We start from the raw sequence: 18,323 nt of genomic DNA on the forward strand, positions 1-18,323 counted from the left end.
AGAAAAATATAACAATTGAAAATATGCACCCGGGGATCCCTGGGTGGTGCAGCGGTTTGGCGCCTGCCTTGGGCCCAGGGCGCGATCCTGGAGACCCGGGATCGAATCCCACGTCGGGCTCCCGGTGCATGGAGCCTGCTTCTCCCTCTGCCTATGTCTCTGCCTCCCTCTCTCTCTCTCTCTCTCTCTCTCTCTGTGTGACTATCATAAATAAATAAAAATTTAAAAAGAAAGAAAGAAAATATGCACCCAAAATATTAACACCCAAATATATAAACTGTTAAAAACAAACATAAAGGAACTAACTGATAATAATACAGTAATAGTAGTGGACTTTAACACTCTACTTACATCGATGGACAGATGAACTTAAAAGAAAATCAACAAGGAAACAATGGCTTTGAATGACACCCTGGACCGGATGGGGTTAACAGATATATTCAGAACATTCCAACCTAAAACAGCAGAATACACATTCTTTTCAGGTGTACACATAACACTTTCCAGAAGAGATCACATATTTGGTCACTAAATAGGCCTTAACAAATACAAAAGAATCAAAGTCATAACATGCATCTTTTCTTTCTTTCTTTTTTTAAAAAAGACTTTATTTATTTGAGAGAGAGAGAAAGAGAGAGAGAGAAAGATCATTTACAAGTGAGAGATGGAGGAGTAGAGGGAGAGGCAGAGTCCCAGAGGAGTGGAAGCCCAATGGGGGACTGGATTCCAGGACCTCAGTCAGTTGACTGAGCCACCTAGGCACCTCGTACCATGCATCTTTTCTGACCACAATGGTTTGAAACTAGAAGTCAACCACAAGAAAAAATCTGGAAAAAGCATAAATACATGGAGGTTAAATAATATGCCCCTATGCAATGAATGAGTCAACCAGGATATCAATGAAGAAATTTTAAAAGTACATGGAAACAAATGAAAATAAACACACACACACACACACACACACACACACACACACACACAAAAGAAAATAAAAACAGTCCGAAACCTTTTGGATGCAGTAAATGCGGTACTGAGAGGGAAGTTTATAGCAATACAGGCCTACCTCAAGAAGCAAGAAAAAATTCAAACAACTTAACCTTACACTTAAAGGGACTGGATAAAGAACAATAAACAAAACCTAAAACTGGCAGAAGGAAAGCAATAATAAGATTAGAGTATAAATAAATAATATAGAAATGGAAAACATGATAGAATAGATCAATGAAACCAGGAGCTGGTCCTTTGAAAGAAATCAACACAATTGATAAACTTCTAGCCAGGTTCATCAAGAAAAAAGACAAGGCCTCAAATAAATAAAATCACAGATTAAAGGGGAGAAATAAGACCTAACACCATAGAAATACAATTTGAAGAGACTATTATGAAAAACTCTATGCCAACAAATTGGACAACCCAGAACAAATGGATAAAATCCTAGAAACATATAAATTACCAAAACCCAAAAATAAAGAAATAGAAAAATTGAACAGACTGATAACCAGCAAAGGCATTGGATCAGTTATCAAATAACTCCCAATAAACAAAATTCCAGGGCCAGATAGCTTCATAGGCAAATTCTATCAAATAGTTAAAGAAAAATTAATACTATTCTTCTCAAACAGTTCCAAAAAAATAGAAAAGAGAGGAAAACATCCAAATTCATTCTATGAGGCCAGCATTACCCTGACTCTAAAACCAGATAAAGATACCACAAAAAGAGAACTACAGGCCAATATCCCTCATGAACATAGATGCAAAAATCCTCAACAAAATACTAGCTAACTGAATCTAACAACAAATTTAAAATTATTCACCATGATCTTGTGGGATTTATTTCTGGGTCGCAAGCGTGGTTCAATATTTTCAAATCAATCCACATGATACATCACATCAATAAGAGAAAGGATCGGAACCATATGATCACTTCAGTAGATGCAGAAAAAGCATCTGACAAAGTACAACATCCGTTCATGATAAAAAAAACCCTCAACAAAGTAGATTTAAAGAAAACATCTCAACCTAATAAAGGCCACTTATGAAAAACCCACAGCAAACATCATACTCAATGGGGAAAAACTCAGAACTTCCCCCTAAGGTCAGGAACAAGACAAGGATGTCCACTCTCATGACTTTTCTCAACACAGTACTGGAAGTCCTAGCCACAGCAATCAGACAACAAAAAGAAGTAAGAGCTATCCAAATTGGTAAGGAAGAAGTGAAACTTTCGTTATCTGTAGAAAGTGTGAGCTATATATAGAAAACCCAAAAGACTACCAGAAAACTACTAGAACTGATAAGTGAATTCAGTAGTTACAGAATACAAAATTAACATATAGGATTTTGTTACATTTCTACATACTAATAATGAAGCAGCAGAAAGAGAAATTAATAACACAATTCTATTTATAATTGTGCCAAAAATAATAATAACAAGATTTATTCTTTCTCTAGGAATAAACTTAACCATGGAGGTAGAAGAATTGTACTCTGGAAACTATAAAGCATTGGTGAAAGAAATTGAAGATGACACAAGGAAATGGAAAGACATTCCATGCTATGGATTGGAAGAACAATGTTAAAATGTCTATACGACCCAAAGCAATCTACACATTAAATACAATCCCTATCACAATACCAATAGAAATTTTCACAGAACTAGAATAAACAATCCTAAAATTTGTATAGAACCACAAAAGACCCCAAATAGCAAAAACAATACTGAAAAAGAAAAAGAAAATGGGAGGTATCAAAATTTCAGGGTTCAAGTTATATTCTGGATACTGTAATAATAAAAACAGTATGGTACTGGCACAAAAATAGACACATAGATAATAGAAGTGAACAGAAAGCCCAGAAACAAACCCACAATTATATGGTTCATTAATCTTTGACAAAGAAAGCAAGAATATGCAATGGAAAAGACAGTCTCTTTAAAAAATGGTGTTAGGAAAACTGGATGGTTACATGCAAAAGAATGAAATTTGTCCACTTTTTACACCATACATGAAAATAACCCCCATATGGATTGAAGACCTAAATGTGAGACCTGAAATTGTAAAAATCCTAGAAAAGGACACAGGCTGTTGGTTGTAGCAACAGTTTTCTAGATATATCTCCCGAGGCAAGGAAAACAAAAGCAAAAATAAACTATTGGGACTTAATCAAAATAAAAACTTCTGCACAGCAAAAGAAACAGTCAACAAACTAAAAGACAACCTACAGAATGGGAGAAGATATTTGCAAATGACCTATCAGATAAAGGGCTAGTATCCAAGACCTATAAAGAACGTATTAAACTCAACACCCAAGAAACAAACAATCCAATCATGAAATGGGCAAAAGACATGAACAGAAATCTCACAGAGGAAGACATAGACATGGCCAACAAGCACATGAGAAAATGCTTTGCATCACTTGCCATCAGGGAAATACAAATCAAAACCACAATGAGATACCACCTCACACCAGTGAGAATGGGGAAAAGTAACAAGACGGGAAACAACAAATGTTGGAGAGGATGTGGAGAAAAGGGAACCCTCTTGCACTGTTGGTGGGAATGTGAAATGGTATAGTCACTCTGGAAAACTGTGTGGAGGTTCCTCAAAGAGTTAAAAATAGAGCTACCCTACAACCCAGCAATTGCACTGCTGGGGATTTACCCCAAAGATACAGAGGCAGTGAAACGCCAGGACACCTGCACCCCAATGTTTAATTTTTTTTTTTAATTTATTTATGATAGTCACAGAGAGAGAGAGAGAGGCAGAGACACAGGCGGAGGGAGAAGCAGGCTCCATGCACCGGGAGCCTGACGTGGGATTCGATCCCGGTTCTCCAGGATCGCGCCCTGGGCCAAAGGCAGGCGCCAAACCGCTGCGCCACCCAGGGATCCCCACCCCAATGTTTATAGCAGCAATGTCCAGAATAGCCAAACTGTGGAAGGAGCCTCGGTGTCCATCGAAAGATGAATGGATAAAGAAGATGTGGTCTATGTATACAATGGAATATTACTCAGCCATTAGAAATGACAAATACCCACCATTTGCTTCAAGGTGGATAGACCTGGAGGGTATTAAGCTGAGTGAAGTAACTCAATTGGAGAAGAACAAACATTATATGGTCTTATTCATTTGGGGAATATAAAAAATAGTGAAAGGGAATAAAGGGGAAAGGAGAGAAAATGAGTGGGAAATATCAGTGAGGGTGACAGAACATGAGAAACTGCTAACTCTGGTAAACAAACAAGGGGTCTGGAAAGGGAGGTGGGCGGGGGATTGGGGTGACTGGGTTACAGGCACTGAGGGGGCACTTGATGGGATCAGCACTGGCAAATTGAACTACAATAAAAAATATACAAAAATAATAAAAAATAAAATAAAAAATAATAAAAAGATGAACCATTTAACATTCTAATGAAGATGATCTGGCTTTGAATTTTGGCCCACCTGAAGCTGATGAGTAGCGGAATCCAGGCAAGAACATAGCTGCACTTAGTATTTATTAGTACCTTATATATGTAGCACCAGAATTGTCATTTGAATTGCAAGTTAAATCTTCTCTATAGTTTGGCTGATTCTCTAAAAACAAAGCAAAACAAAACAGAAAATAACAAGTGTTAGTAAGGATGTGGAGAAGTTGGAAACCTGTGCACTCTGGTGGCAATGCAAAATGGTGTAATAACTCTGGAAACAGTATGGTTGTTCCTCTAAAAATTAAAAATAGAATTACCATATGATCCAGCAATTTCACTCCTGGATATAAATCCAAAATAGTTGAAATCAAGGTTTCAAAGAGATATTTGTACACTTATGTTCATAGCAAGCATTTTCCACAATAGCCAAAATGCAGAAGCAACTCAAGTGTCCATCAGTGGATGAATGGATAAACAAATGTATTATATTCATGCAATGAAATATTATTCATGCCTAAAAATGAAGGAAATTCTGACATATGCTACAAAGTAGATGAACCTTGAGGACATTATGCTAAGTGAAATATGCCAGTCATCACTTACATGATGTGTATAGAGTAGTCAAATTCATAGAGACATAAAGTTGAGTGGTGGTTGCCAGGTCCTGGGAGGGGGACATGGGGCTATCCATTCACTTATTGTTTAATGGTTTAAGAGTTTCAGGTGTGCAAGTTGAAAAATTTATTGAGATTGGTTGTTCAACATTGTGAATATACTTAACATTACTAAACTGAGGATGCCTGGGTGGCTAAGCAGTTGAGTATCTGCCTTTGGCTTAGGGCATGTTCCTGATCTGGAGATGGAATCCCGCATCAGGCTCCCTGAGAGGAGCCTGCTTCTCCCTCTGTCTGTCTCTCTGCTTCTTTCTCTGTTTCTCATGAATAAATAAATAAAATCTTTAAAAAAACATTACTGAACTGTACACTTAAGAATGGTTAAGATAGTAAATGTTATGTATATTTTAAACACAGCTATAAAAATTAGAAAAACAAGGGATGATAAAAATAAATTTATGTTTACTTAATTTGACAGCTGAGTAAAAATGGAACAATCCTCAATAACCACAAACTACCAAAATGCAGCCAAGAAAATACAAACTGAATATACCTATAACCATTATGGAAAATAAATGTATATTAAAATCCCCACCAAAAAATAAAATAAAATCTCCCCAAAAAGAAAACTCCAGGACCAAATGGTTTCACTGGATAATGTTACCAAACATTAAAAAAAGCCCACCATTTTTACATACACATGGCAGAAGAAGGAATACTTCTCAACTCATTTTATGAAGGCAGAATTATCCAAATACCAAAGAAGACAAAGACTGCATACAAAAAGTAAAACTAGGGATCCCTGGGTGGCGCAGCGGTTTAGCGCCTGCCTTTGGCCCAGGGCGCGATCCTGGAGACCCGGGATCGAATCCCACATCGGGCTCCTGGTGCATGGAGCCTGCTTCTCCCTCTGCCTGTGTCTCTGCCTCTCTCTCTCTCTCTCTCTCTCTCTCTCTGTGTGTGTGACTACCATAAATAAATAAAAATTAAACAAAAAAAATTTTTTTTTAAAAAAGGAAAACTATAGAGACCAATATCCCTCCTGAAATATAAATTCAAGGATCCCCTCACCGACATTTAACAACTGGAATCCAATAACGTATAAAAAATAGAGTATGTCACAACCAAGTAGGATTTACTACAGGTATACAAGTCTAGTTTAATATTAAAAACTCAGTCGGGATCCCTGGGTGGCGCAGCGGTTTGGCGCCTGCCTTTGGCCCAGGGCGCGATCCTGGAGACCCGGGATCGAGTCCCACGTCGGGCTTCCGGAAGGTGCATGGAGCCTGCTTCTCCCTCTGCCTGTGTTGTGTCTCTGCCTCTCTCTCTCTCTTTGTGTGACTATCATAAATAAATAAAAATTAAAAAAAAAACTCAGTCAATGCAATCCAGTTAATCAACAGGACATAGAGGACAAATCAAATGATCATATATATAATCACACAGAAGAAAAAAATCATATGAAGATAAACTGTTGATCTTCAGCATTGGCACATAATTTGCACAGAAAAAGGATTTGGCAAAATCCAACATCCATTCATGATTATTTTTGTAATCACAAAGAAACACAAGAAACAGAGAGGAATTTCCTCAACTTGAAAAGAGCATCTTAAAAAAAAAAAACAAAACATACTTACTGATGTGAGGCTAGGGATGCCTGGCTGGCTCATACCTGGTGCCTGGGTGGCTGCCTTTGGCTCAAGTCATGAAGTTCTGGGATAGAGCCCTGCATCTGGCTCCGTGCTCACCAGGGAACCTGCTTCTCCCTCTGCCCCTTCCCCCTCACTCATTTTCTCTCTCTCAAATAAATAAATAAAATCTATTTAAAATTATATGAGGCTAAATGTTCTCTCTCTAAGACTGAGTACTGAAAGATCTAGCTACTGCAATAAGGCAATTTAAAAAAAAGAAAAGCAATACAAATTGTAAAGGAAGAAATTAAACACTCTCTCGACAGATGATATGATTGAAAATGAAGGGTATCTACCAAAAACAACAGAACCTTCCTAGACTAATAAGTGAGTTCAGCAAGGTCACAATACAAGATCAATACACAAAAGTCATTTACATTTCTATGTGTATGAAAAAAAATGGAAAACAAAAGATTAAAAGGCAATACTATTTACAATTGCTCCAGAGGAAATGATATATATGCATAAAAATAACAAAAGTGTACAAAATCTGTATGATGAAAATTATGCATTGCTGATGAAAGAAATCAAAGAAGACCTAAATGCCAAGAGCTAGGGGAGAAGAAATCCAGGCCAGCTATCTCATCAATATTCAACTAACTGGAAAGAGGAAGGGTAGAACCATGTGGCCTCTCCCTTACATGCTAAATGAGCACATAATGTACTAGAGAATGACCTAAAGAGACCAATACTAAGACACATTTTAGGGATGCCTGGGTGGATCCATGGTTGAGCATCTGCCCTTGGCTCAGGATGTGATCCTGGGATTCCACATCGGGCTCCCCTCAGGGAGCCTGCTTCTCCCTCTGCCTATGTCCTTGCCTCTCTCTGTGTCTCTCATGAATAAATAAAATCTCTTAAAGAAAAGACATATTTTGGCAAGATTACTGGGCCTTTTTTTTAAAGGGAAAAATCCGGGACATTTGCAGAAAAAAATAGAACTTGTGACTTAAAGTGTTAAGAAATTTAGATTATCATAGACTTTACAACAGAAACATTTTATACCAGAAGAAAATGGGGTCACATATTTAATATGGTTAGCTATATAGTGATGTGAGCTAAGGATTTTACATCCAGCAAGACTGACTTTCAAGTATAAATGACACAGAGAAATTGTTATCAATATGCAGGACTCAGAAAATATCATTTCCATGACCCTTTCCTGAAGAAGAGTCAGCTTCAGATAACAAATATATCTTTATAACCAGACATAAGGACTGGTTGTGAGAATTAACTATATAATTATGGTAAAACTAAGAATCAACATGGGTTAAGTGGGAGAGAGTATTTGTAGGCTATATGCTATGATACTGTAAATATAGTATGCCTATTTTTAAAAATTTGTGGCAGATAAAAATGGGGTAACATGTACCAAAAATGCTTTACTATCTTCAGTAATTATATTGATAGTATTGTTGGTATAAATGGTAAGCAAGTGAAGAAGACGAAGGATGACAATATTCAACTACAGTCTAGGGATTCACATTTGGGTAATAAAACTGCAAAAAAAGTTACAAGGAAGTGATTGTGATAAAATTCAAGATGGTTTCCTACTGGCAGCAAGAGGGTCTATGATTTGAATGTGATACATGGAAGGGGCTTCTTAGGTGACTGGCAAAATTCTATTTCATACCTGTGTAGTTTTCATCTTATAATAAATTTATTAAGCCATTCATTTATTCCATGTGGTTCTCTATATGTTTTATTTTACAGTATAAAGATTATTCTTAAAAAGAGAATATCAGAAATCAATGTAGAAACTGTCTACTTTCCTCTGTAGCTAGAGTTACCATTTTTCACACCAAATGTTTTTTAAAGACTCTGACTTGATAAAGTGTTGTAAGGTTGAAAACATTCACAACAATATCAGTTTTGTTTGTGCACAATAGAGACTTCTGTGTATTGAACAGCTGTTATAAATTGTTAAATTCTTCATATAGATATAGCCTTGGAAATATCATTTGTACAATAATATCTTGTAAGATTCAAAAAACTTAAATTGTTGCAATGTCCTGTTAAAGTCAACTCTAAAAGAAGCCAGTAATTTTTATTGGTTGTCTTATTTAATAAAATCTTTGCCCTGGTAATAATGTTGCAATTGACATCTCTGTGTTACTAAAGGATTTAAATAATTATTTGTAAGGATTTAAATAATTATTTCTGATTTGTTCAACCAAATCAGAAGCCAATCACTAGCACTTTCTTCCCTCTCCACATCAATAACTTTTACTTTATTTAAAAAATTTTTCTTTATTGGAGTTCAATTTGCCTACATTTAGCATAACACCCAGTGCTCATCCCACCAAGTGCCCCCCTCAGTGCCCATCACCCAGTCACCCCCACCCCCCGCCCACCTCCCCTTCCACCACCCCTAGTTTGTTTCCCAGAGTTAGGAGTCCTGCATGTTCTGTCTCCCTTTCTGATATTTCCCACTTATTTTTTCTCCTTTCCCCTTTATTCCCTTTCACAATTTTTTATATTCCCCAAATGAATGAGACCATATAATATTTGTCCTTCTCCAACTGACTTATTTCACTCAGCATAATACCCTCCAGTTCCATCCACGTGGAAGCAAATGGTGGGTATTTGTCATCTCTAATGGCTGAGTAATATTCCAACGTATACATAAACCACATCTTCTTTATCCATTCATCTTTCCACATCAATGACTTTTAAAAGCATCCTTACTTTGAAAACTTTCTCATTTTAGCAAAAAAGCGTATTATAAGATGGAAAACATTATAATAATTACAATAAATAAACTGTTAGACACGACAGGGTTGAATCTCACAATATTTAGCAAAAGAAGCCAGAGACAAAAGACTATCTTACTATATAATTCCATTTATATAAAGTTCAAAAACGAGAAAAACTCATCTGAAATGTTAACAGATAGGATATTACCCATTATTTGGAGAGACTTAGTGACCAGGAGGGAGTATGAGGGGGAGACTTAGAGAAATAACTGGGGAATACTTTGAGATAGAGCTTGGATCCTGCCATTACAGGAGGAGGTGCTATCAAGCTAGAGGGCATTTGGAGTTGCAATTTACATTTCATTTGTTGTTTTCTGACTATATCTCCCCATTTAGAACTTTATATAAGAAGTTGACAATGGTCTGGGGAAAGATTCCATTATTCCTGGGTCCTCTGACAATCGTATGCTCTTAATATCATTTAAAAATATCAAAATAGGGATCCCTGGGTGACGCAGCGGTTTGGCGCCTGCCTTTGGCCCAGGGCACGATCCTGGAGACCCAGGATCGAGTCCCACATCGGGGTCCCAGTGCATGGAGACTGCTTCTCCCTCTGCCTGTGTCTCTGCCTCTCTCTCTCTCTCTGTGACTATCATAAATAAATAAAAAAATAAAGTTATTTTTTTTTAAAAAAATATCAAAATAAATCATTTACTGGGAAAGAGTCTCAGAAGTTTGACTCAAGAAAATGGTGGAAGAAAAACATTGCAATCATAACAGAACTAATTCAGAAGAAAAAGAAAGAGAGAGAGAGATCTTTCATTCAGCATCATTTGTTTGGTGCATATATTGCATCCAGCAGGGCACATACATGACAGGACAGTGAATCTTGTGATCATCTGTTGTTGGATTATGTTCCTGGAAGAGAAACAAGTCTCTAGTCAGCAAATCTTACTGCCCTAGGCTTGGTTCCTGGCAGATTTCTCTTGTCTCAGGGACAGTCCTGGGAAGATCATTGGGGAGATTGACCTCAAGGAGTTGTGTGGGTACATCAGCCCATTACTGGCTGGGGCTGGCATCTTTTGCCTGGAGTCTGGGGATTTCCAGAGGAGCTAAGACTCTCAGCCATGCTGGTTAAGTTGTACACAGCCTCTGTTCTCAAGGTTTGAGATTATTCTGGTAACATGACTCCTCTTGGTGATCTGTAAATTTTGATTTTTAAGACTGTTGTCCATAGGCCAATGCCAGACATCACTCCACTATCTTCTAGCATTCAGATTTGGGAATGAAATCACTGAAGTTAGTTTGACACTCTTTCATTGTAGGTATCCCTTTCTGTCTGAAAAATCAGTACAGTGTTTCAGAATTACATACATCTGTTGTTTTTGACCTTTAAAAAAACTTTTTATTTCAAAATAATTATAGATTCACAGGCACAGATCTTATTTTGAATCTCAGCTCTGTCACTTGCCAACTGTGTCCTTGACAGGTTATTTAAACTCTCTGAACCTAAATTAACTCTTTGTAACATTTCTTATCATTGCACTTAACCCCACACCCAACCCTCAGGACCATGCACTTGCTGACACTGATCCCCATCCTCAGAAGCACTCCATCAATTAAAAACTGTCCCTAGGGATGCCTGGGTGGCTCAGCGGTTGAGCGTCTGTCTTTGGCTCAGGGAGTGATCCCGGGGTCCGGGATCGGGTCCCATATCGGGCTCCTTGCAGGGAGTCTGCCTTTTGTGTCTCTGCCTCTCTCTGTGTGTCTCTCATGAATAAATAAATAAAATAGTTTAAAACACTGTCCCTAACCATACAGCTCCACTACTCCAGACCCAGAGCACTAGGCAACATCACTGCATCTAATCCTTACAGTTCAAGGGTCCTGGAAGTTTCTAAACCCAGAAACACATGGTCCATTGTGCTGGCTTTAGAACTCCTCCACCAATCTGCAATAGAATTCTGATAGTGTTAGTGTCCATTAGTCTATGATAAGGACTTACTATGTTGACAATCTAGTGACCTAGCTAACTCTATTTTGCCTCCAGTCCATTTTCCCTGGTCACGGCCTGGATCAATACATTTTCTCATTTTCCCTCTCTCTCTTAATGCTCTGGCTTCCTCTCCCTTCATTTTCCCTCTCTCTCTTAATGCTCTGGCTTCCTCTCCCTTCATGTACTGCACTCCATCCCTTCTCCTTGGTCTCTCAGATCCTTACATTGTGCTCCCTGTAATTTCTGCTTTGTAATACAGACTCTTCTACATTCTCATATTCTCTGAATATTCTTTTCTCTTCCTGCCTTAACTCAATCCTAGCTATCCCCAGTCACCCAACTTCTACAGCAACTCTCTGCAGTGTGGCTGCTCATTCTTATTCCTCACATATAGCAGGGTACAGACATAAAGATGGTGTCATCATTACTTCACAGTGCTACCACAAGCAGTACTTCATCTTCATTATGAAAAAGACCATGCTCCTTTAAGGCTTCTGCCATTTGGCTCTACCACTCTTCATTACTGTCACCTACAAACATATTAGACACATTACTTCACACATTTATAACCTTGGCACATGGTTCATAGTTTTCACCTCAACTCCTGCTGTCATCCTGAATAAATTCAATATTCATCCTATCCAAAAACCTCCTTTCCATGTTCTAATCTCTAATGTCTTTTTCCTCCACTCATCTCAGTTCCTTATGCCTACAATTACTTCCTGGATTTTATCATAAAGCAAAATTTCTCCTCCTCAGAAAGTTATTTAAATATCCTACCCTAACCAAAGCCTTCTCTTTTCAGTTTGATACTCTACTACTTTCACTCCGCCACTTTGTAGACCTCATAACGATTGATAGAACTGACCCATCTACTTTCTTTCTTTCGCGTTTTTCCCCATCTACTGTATTTTTCCCTTATCCAAATTAGAATCCATGGCTCATATTTTCAATGACTTTATTTCAAATACCTTCATTCCTTTTCCCCATTGACTTTTCTTTGCAATCATTAGATAATTCCAACCATGGATGCTATGTCCACTCCCAGCTTGCACTTGGCAGTCAAGTATGGCTACAGTAAGTCATATAATGTGGCACATTGCTACCACTCTAAATAAATGGTGATAAATGAACCCTTTAAACTGCCCAAGGGTCCTATCATATTTCTGTTGTGAATTTACTCTTCCATTGTCATCAAAACTCTCATTCAAGCTCTTATCCCCTCATAATTAGCAAATGACTTTGTTTTCTCATTTAGGCAGAGATATCACCTAGAAATAGCCTTACTTTTCCACCACTATTCTATAAAGCTATCTCTATTTGCACCAAAACTCACATGTTCCCTCCTTTTTTCTTTTTTTTAAAGATTATTTATTTATTTTTTTTTTTCATGAGAGACCCAGAGAGACAGGCAGAGACACAGGCAGAATGAGAAGCAGGCTCCCTGTAGAAGTCTGATCTGGGACTCAATCCCAGAACTCTTGGATCACACCCTGAGCTGAAGGCAGACGCTCAACCACAGAGCCCGCCAGGCGTCCCTTTCTTCCTCTTTTCTAAACATCACCAATTACCAGTACTTTCTTTGCCCTTCAGCATTCTCAGTATCTTTAAGTATTGATGTACCCTTGTGTTGTATTTCCAGCTTAACTGTAGTGAAAGAATAGTCTTTATGGCACTACAATCATTTTGTCAGTATTCATGCAATTTCAACCTCCTTTAGTCTGGTTTGGGTTCAATCACTCTTACACATGCTCTTGCTAAAATCATCAACGCCAAAAAAAAAAAAATCACTGAATTCAATGATCACTTTTAAGTCCTCAATTCATTGACCTCTCATTATAATTTAACAAAGGTTGATACTCCCTCCCATTTTGAATTACCAGCCTTAATTTTCTTGGTAACACACAGCTACCAGTTTGCTATCAACTTATAGTATGTGCAACCATTAAATACAAAATTCCTCAGAGATGTCTCCTAAAGTTCCTCTGTATTTTATGCTATGTCCCTAAAAAATCTCAGTCTCACCTATGGATGTAAGTAAAATAGCAGAATGAAAACAAATAAGAAAATAACCAGAGAAACTGAAGACAGAATAAAATGACCCAGCTGAACACAGTTCTAGAACTGAAAACTGACTTCAGCTAGGCTATATTTATATAGAAGATAAACATACAAAAAATCAATTGCATTTTATATACTATCATAAAATTAAGATTATGTAAACTAAACTATATAAATTTTAAATGAACAATTGCTATAAAACAAAGTACTTATATGTGAATCTAACAAAACATGTAAGAATCGTATGCTGAAAACTATAAAATGCTAATGAAAGATATCAAAGATCTAAATACACAGAGACATTCCATGCTCATTGATTAAAAGATTCACCATAGCAAGGATATCTTTTCTCCCAGAATGATATATAAGTTTAATGGAATTCCTACCAAAGCTACCAGCAAGGATAGATTATTCTAATATTTGTATGGAAAGGCAAGGGAACTAGAATAATTTAAATGGGTTGAATGTTGATTCCCTAAAACATACATCCACTTCCTAACCCCCAAGTCTGTGAATGTGACTTTATTTAGCAAAATAATCCCTGCAAATATGATTAAGTTAAGGATCTTGAGGTGAGATCATGCTGGATTATCTGAGTCATTCCTAAATGTAATAACTGTCCTTATAAGAGATGACACAGACACAGGGGATAAGGCACGTGAAGATGGAGGCAAAGATTGAAGTTATGCAGTCACAAGCCAAGAAACACCTGGAGCCACCAGAAGTTAAAAGAGGAAAGGAAACCTTCTCCCCTGTAGCTCTTGGAGGGAGGGCGACCCTACCAACATCTCTACAGGTGGCCTCCAGAACTGTAAGAGGATAAATGTATGTTGTTTTGGGACATCAAGCCAGAAATAGATCATTTGTAATAGACAACAGGAAGCTAAGACAATAGCTAACAGAATTATGGGGAAAGAAACAAGTAGGAAAGTCCTTCTTCTTTTTTTTTTAAATTAATTTTTATTGGTGTTCAATTTACCAACATACAGAATAACACCCAGTGCTCATCCCGTCAAGTGTCCGCCTCAGTGCCCGTCACCCATTCCCCCCCACCCCCGCCCTCCTCCCCTTCCATCACCCCTAGTTCGTTTCCCAGAGTTAGGAGTCTTTATGTTCTGTCTCCCTTCCTGATATTTCCCACACATTTCTTTTCCCTTCCTTTATATTCCTTTTCACTATTTTTTATATTCCCCCAATGAATGAGAACATACACTGTTTGTCCTTCTCTGATTGACTTATTTCACTCAGCATAACACCCTCCAGTTCCATCCACGTTGAAGCAAATGGTGGGTATTTGTCGTTTCTAATTGCTGAGTAATATTCCATTGTATACATAAACCACATCTTCTTTATCCATTCATCTTTCGATGGACACCGAGGCTCCTTCCACAGTTTGGCTATTGTGGACATTGCTGCTAGAAACATCGGGGTGCAGGTGTCCCGGGGTTTCATTGCATCTGAATCTTTGGGGTAAATCCCCAACAGTGCAATTGCTGGGTCGTAGGGCAGGTCTATTTTTAACTCTTTGAGGAACCTCCACACAGTTTTCCAGAGTGGCTGCACCAGTTCACATTCCCACCAACAGTGTAAGAGGGCTCCCTTTTCTCCGCATCCTCTCCAACATTTGTGGTTTCCTGCCTTGCTAATTTTCCCCATTCTCACTGGTGTGAGGTGGTATCTCATTGTGGTTTTGATTTGTATTTCCCTGATGGCAAGTGATGCAGAGCATTTTCTCATGTGCATGTTGGCCATGGCCATGTCTTCCTCTGTGAGATTTCTCTTCATGTCTTTTGCCCATTTCATTATTGGGTTGTTTGTTTCTTTGGTGTTGAGTTTAATAAGTTCTTTATAGATTTTGGAAACTAGCCCTTTATCTGATACGTCATTTGCAAATATCTTCTCCCATTCTGTAGGTTGTCTTTTAGTTTTGTTGACTGTATCCTTTGCTGTGCAAAAGCTTCTTATCTTGATGAAGTCCCAATAGTTCATTTTTGCTTTTGTTTCTTTTGCCTTTGTGGATGTATCTTGCAACAAGTTACTGTGGCCGAGCTCAAAAAGGGTGTTGCCTGTGTTCTCTTCTATGATTTTGATGGACTCTTGTCTCACATTTAGATCTCTCATCCATTTTGAGTTTATCTTTGTGTATGGTGAAAGAGAGTGGTCCAGTTTCATTCTTCTGCATGTGGATGTCCAATTTTCCCAACACCATTTATTGAAGAGACTGTCTTTCTTCCAATGGATAGTCTTTCCTCCTTTATCGAATATTAGTTGACCATAAAGTTCAGGGTCCACTTCTGGGTTCTCTATTCTGTTCCATTGATCTATGTGTCTGTTTTTGTGCCAGTACCAAAGTCCTTCTATTTGACTTTAACAAATTATATAGCCACAGTGATCAAGACTGTGTGGTTTTAGCAGAAAGATGAGCACAGAGATCAATTAAAAAAGAACCCAGAAAGAGCTATCTACACACAAGTACAGCCAACTCATTTTTTGAAAAAAAGTGCAAAAGCAGTTTAATGAAATGATAGTCTTTTTTCTCCAAGTTGTTAATTTAAATTCAAAATAGTTAACATATAGCGTAGTATTGGTCTCAGGAGTAGAATTTAGTGATTCATCACTTACATATAACACCCAGTGCTCATCATAAGTGCCCTCCTTAATGCCCATCACCCACTTAGCATATTCCCCACCTACCTCCCCTCCAGCAAACCCTCAGTTTGTTCTGTATAGTTAAGAGTCTCTTGTGGTTTGCCTCATTCTCTGTTGTTTTGTTTTGTTTTTATATAGAGAGGGCGAGCAAGGTGGGAGGGAGGAAAGGGAGAGAGAAAATCTTAAGAAGGCTGCATGCTCAGTGCCCAAGATGGGGCTCAATCTCACCTGAGATCATGAGCTGAGCCAAAATAAAGTCAGACGTTTAACCAACTGAGTCACCCAGTTGATATATATACCATATATGTGTGTATAGTGTGTGTGTGTGTGTGTGTGTGTGTGTGTGTGTGATGCTCAACATTATTAGTCATTGGGGTTTTACAAATCCAAACACAATAAGATTCCACTTCACACCCACTAGAATCGCTATAATAATTTTTTAAGATTTAATTATTGATTTCAGAGAGAGAGAGAGAGCAAGTGGGGGGAGGGACAGAGGGAGAGAATCTTCAAGCAGACTTCGGATTGAGCATGGAGCCTGCTGTGGGGCTTGATCTCACGACACACAAAACCACAACGTGAACCAAAATCAAGAGTCAAATAAATGCTTAACCAACTGAGCCACTCAGGAGCCCAGGATGGCTGTAATAAAACAAAATGACTACTGTTGGCGATGATACGGAGAAATTGGAACTCTTGTATATTGTTGATGGGACAGTGAAATGGTGCAGCCAGTCTAGAAAACAGTTTGGCAGTTCCTCAAAAAGTTAAACATAGAATTACCATATGACCAAGAAATTCCACTCCTGGGTAGATACCCCCAAAATTGAACACGTATTTAAACAAATACTGATCCATGAATGTTCATAGCAGCACTATTCATAATGACCAAATGTCCATCAATAGATGAATGGATTTTAAAAATGTGTCATACCAATACAATAGAATATTATTTAGACATAAAAACAGATGAAATACTGAAACATACTAAAACATAGATGAGCCTCGCCTTCCACCACTAAATGTATAAATCTGTTTCCATTTGCTCCAAACTCCTTTCTTTCCATCTCGTTATCTAAACCTCACCAACTCCCTCCAATTAGTTCTCTTTTTGCATTTTCAGCATCTTTCTCTAAAACTTATCCCCTTGTGTTGCTTGTATTACAAATCTGTATCTCCAGTGGCTCCATCTCATAAGTATTAAAATATACTTAGTGTATGAAAAAATAATAGTTTAGGGAGCACTGTTCTCATTTCTTTACTATTTATTCACTTCTCAACCTACATCACTCTGGTGAGGATTCCATCACTTTTTAGAGTGCTCTTCTAAGAAACTGATGACCAATAGGTTGCTAAACTCAATGGTCACTTTTAAATGTTCATCTCTTTGACCTCTCATCAGCATTCAACACAAAGCTTATTACTCCTTCCAATTTTAACCACATTCTGGCTTTATCTTCCTTGCTATAACATTTAATACAACATAATGCAGTTTCCTCTTATTCTCTGGTTCCTACTCTGAGTCTATTTTGCCATAAACTTTTAGTATGTGTAACCACTAAATACAAATATTCCTCCGAGATATCTCCTAAAGCTCTTCTGTACTTTATGCTATCTCCCTAAAAAATCTCACACACACCTATGGATCTAAGTACCACCTGTGTGCTGATAGAAAGCGCTTACTACAAGAAATTCAAGCGATACAGAAAAGTACAAAGAAGAAAGCAAAACTATCACCTTAAAACACCACACTCCAAATCAGCCATCATTAACATTAGGTGAACATCATGTCAGACATCTCCCAATGCATGGAGAAATGTTGTCATTAAGTTCTTCTATAAGACGATGCACTAGTGGGCAATTTTCTCTTGTCTCTTGGATTGCGTTTTCCTTCAAACGAGGTTTTAAGCCCGTCTTTGCATATTATGCTCCTGTTTACTTTTTTTCTTTACTACATTTGCATAATAGCCTGTTTCTTTTCATGTTGCTTATACTTAAATCGAAAGCCGTGTTCAGTCTGCTATTTTCTTTGATATGCGGTAGATGAATTCTCCCACACTCGTATTTACCTAATCTGGAAATTTTTCTCCCCCTTTCTCAGGACTACACTGTAAGATATGTGCCTACTTGTCCATTTCACTGTAGCCTAAGGGTTCATAGAATGTGGTAATAGTGGTGGTGGTGAGTAGTCACTTGGAGGGTCTGGGC

At 37.9% G+C, this 18,323-nt stretch overlaps 1 protein-coding gene across 1 annotated transcript in view; it reads left to right on the forward strand.

Annotated features, from left to right (window-relative positions):
* The first annotated feature begins 12,430 nt into the window (after positions 1–12,430).
* Positions 12,431–18,323, forward strand: part of LOC121482515 (constitutive coactivator of PPAR-gamma-like protein 2) — a 100,936-nt gene continuing 95,043 nt past the window's right edge. The window contains exon 1 of the mRNA XM_041740409.1: positions 12,431–12,482. Within this exon, the coding sequence (XP_041596343.1) occupies positions 12,431–12,482 (52 nt within the window). The remainder of the gene's footprint in view (positions 12,483–18,323) is intronic.

Source organism: Vulpes lagopus, chromosome X (genome assembly GCF_018345385.1).
Source record: "Vulpes lagopus strain Blue_001 chromosome X, ASM1834538v1, whole genome shotgun sequence".
NCBI classification, from domain to species: Eukaryota; Metazoa; Chordata; class Mammalia; order Carnivora; family Canidae; genus Vulpes; species Vulpes lagopus.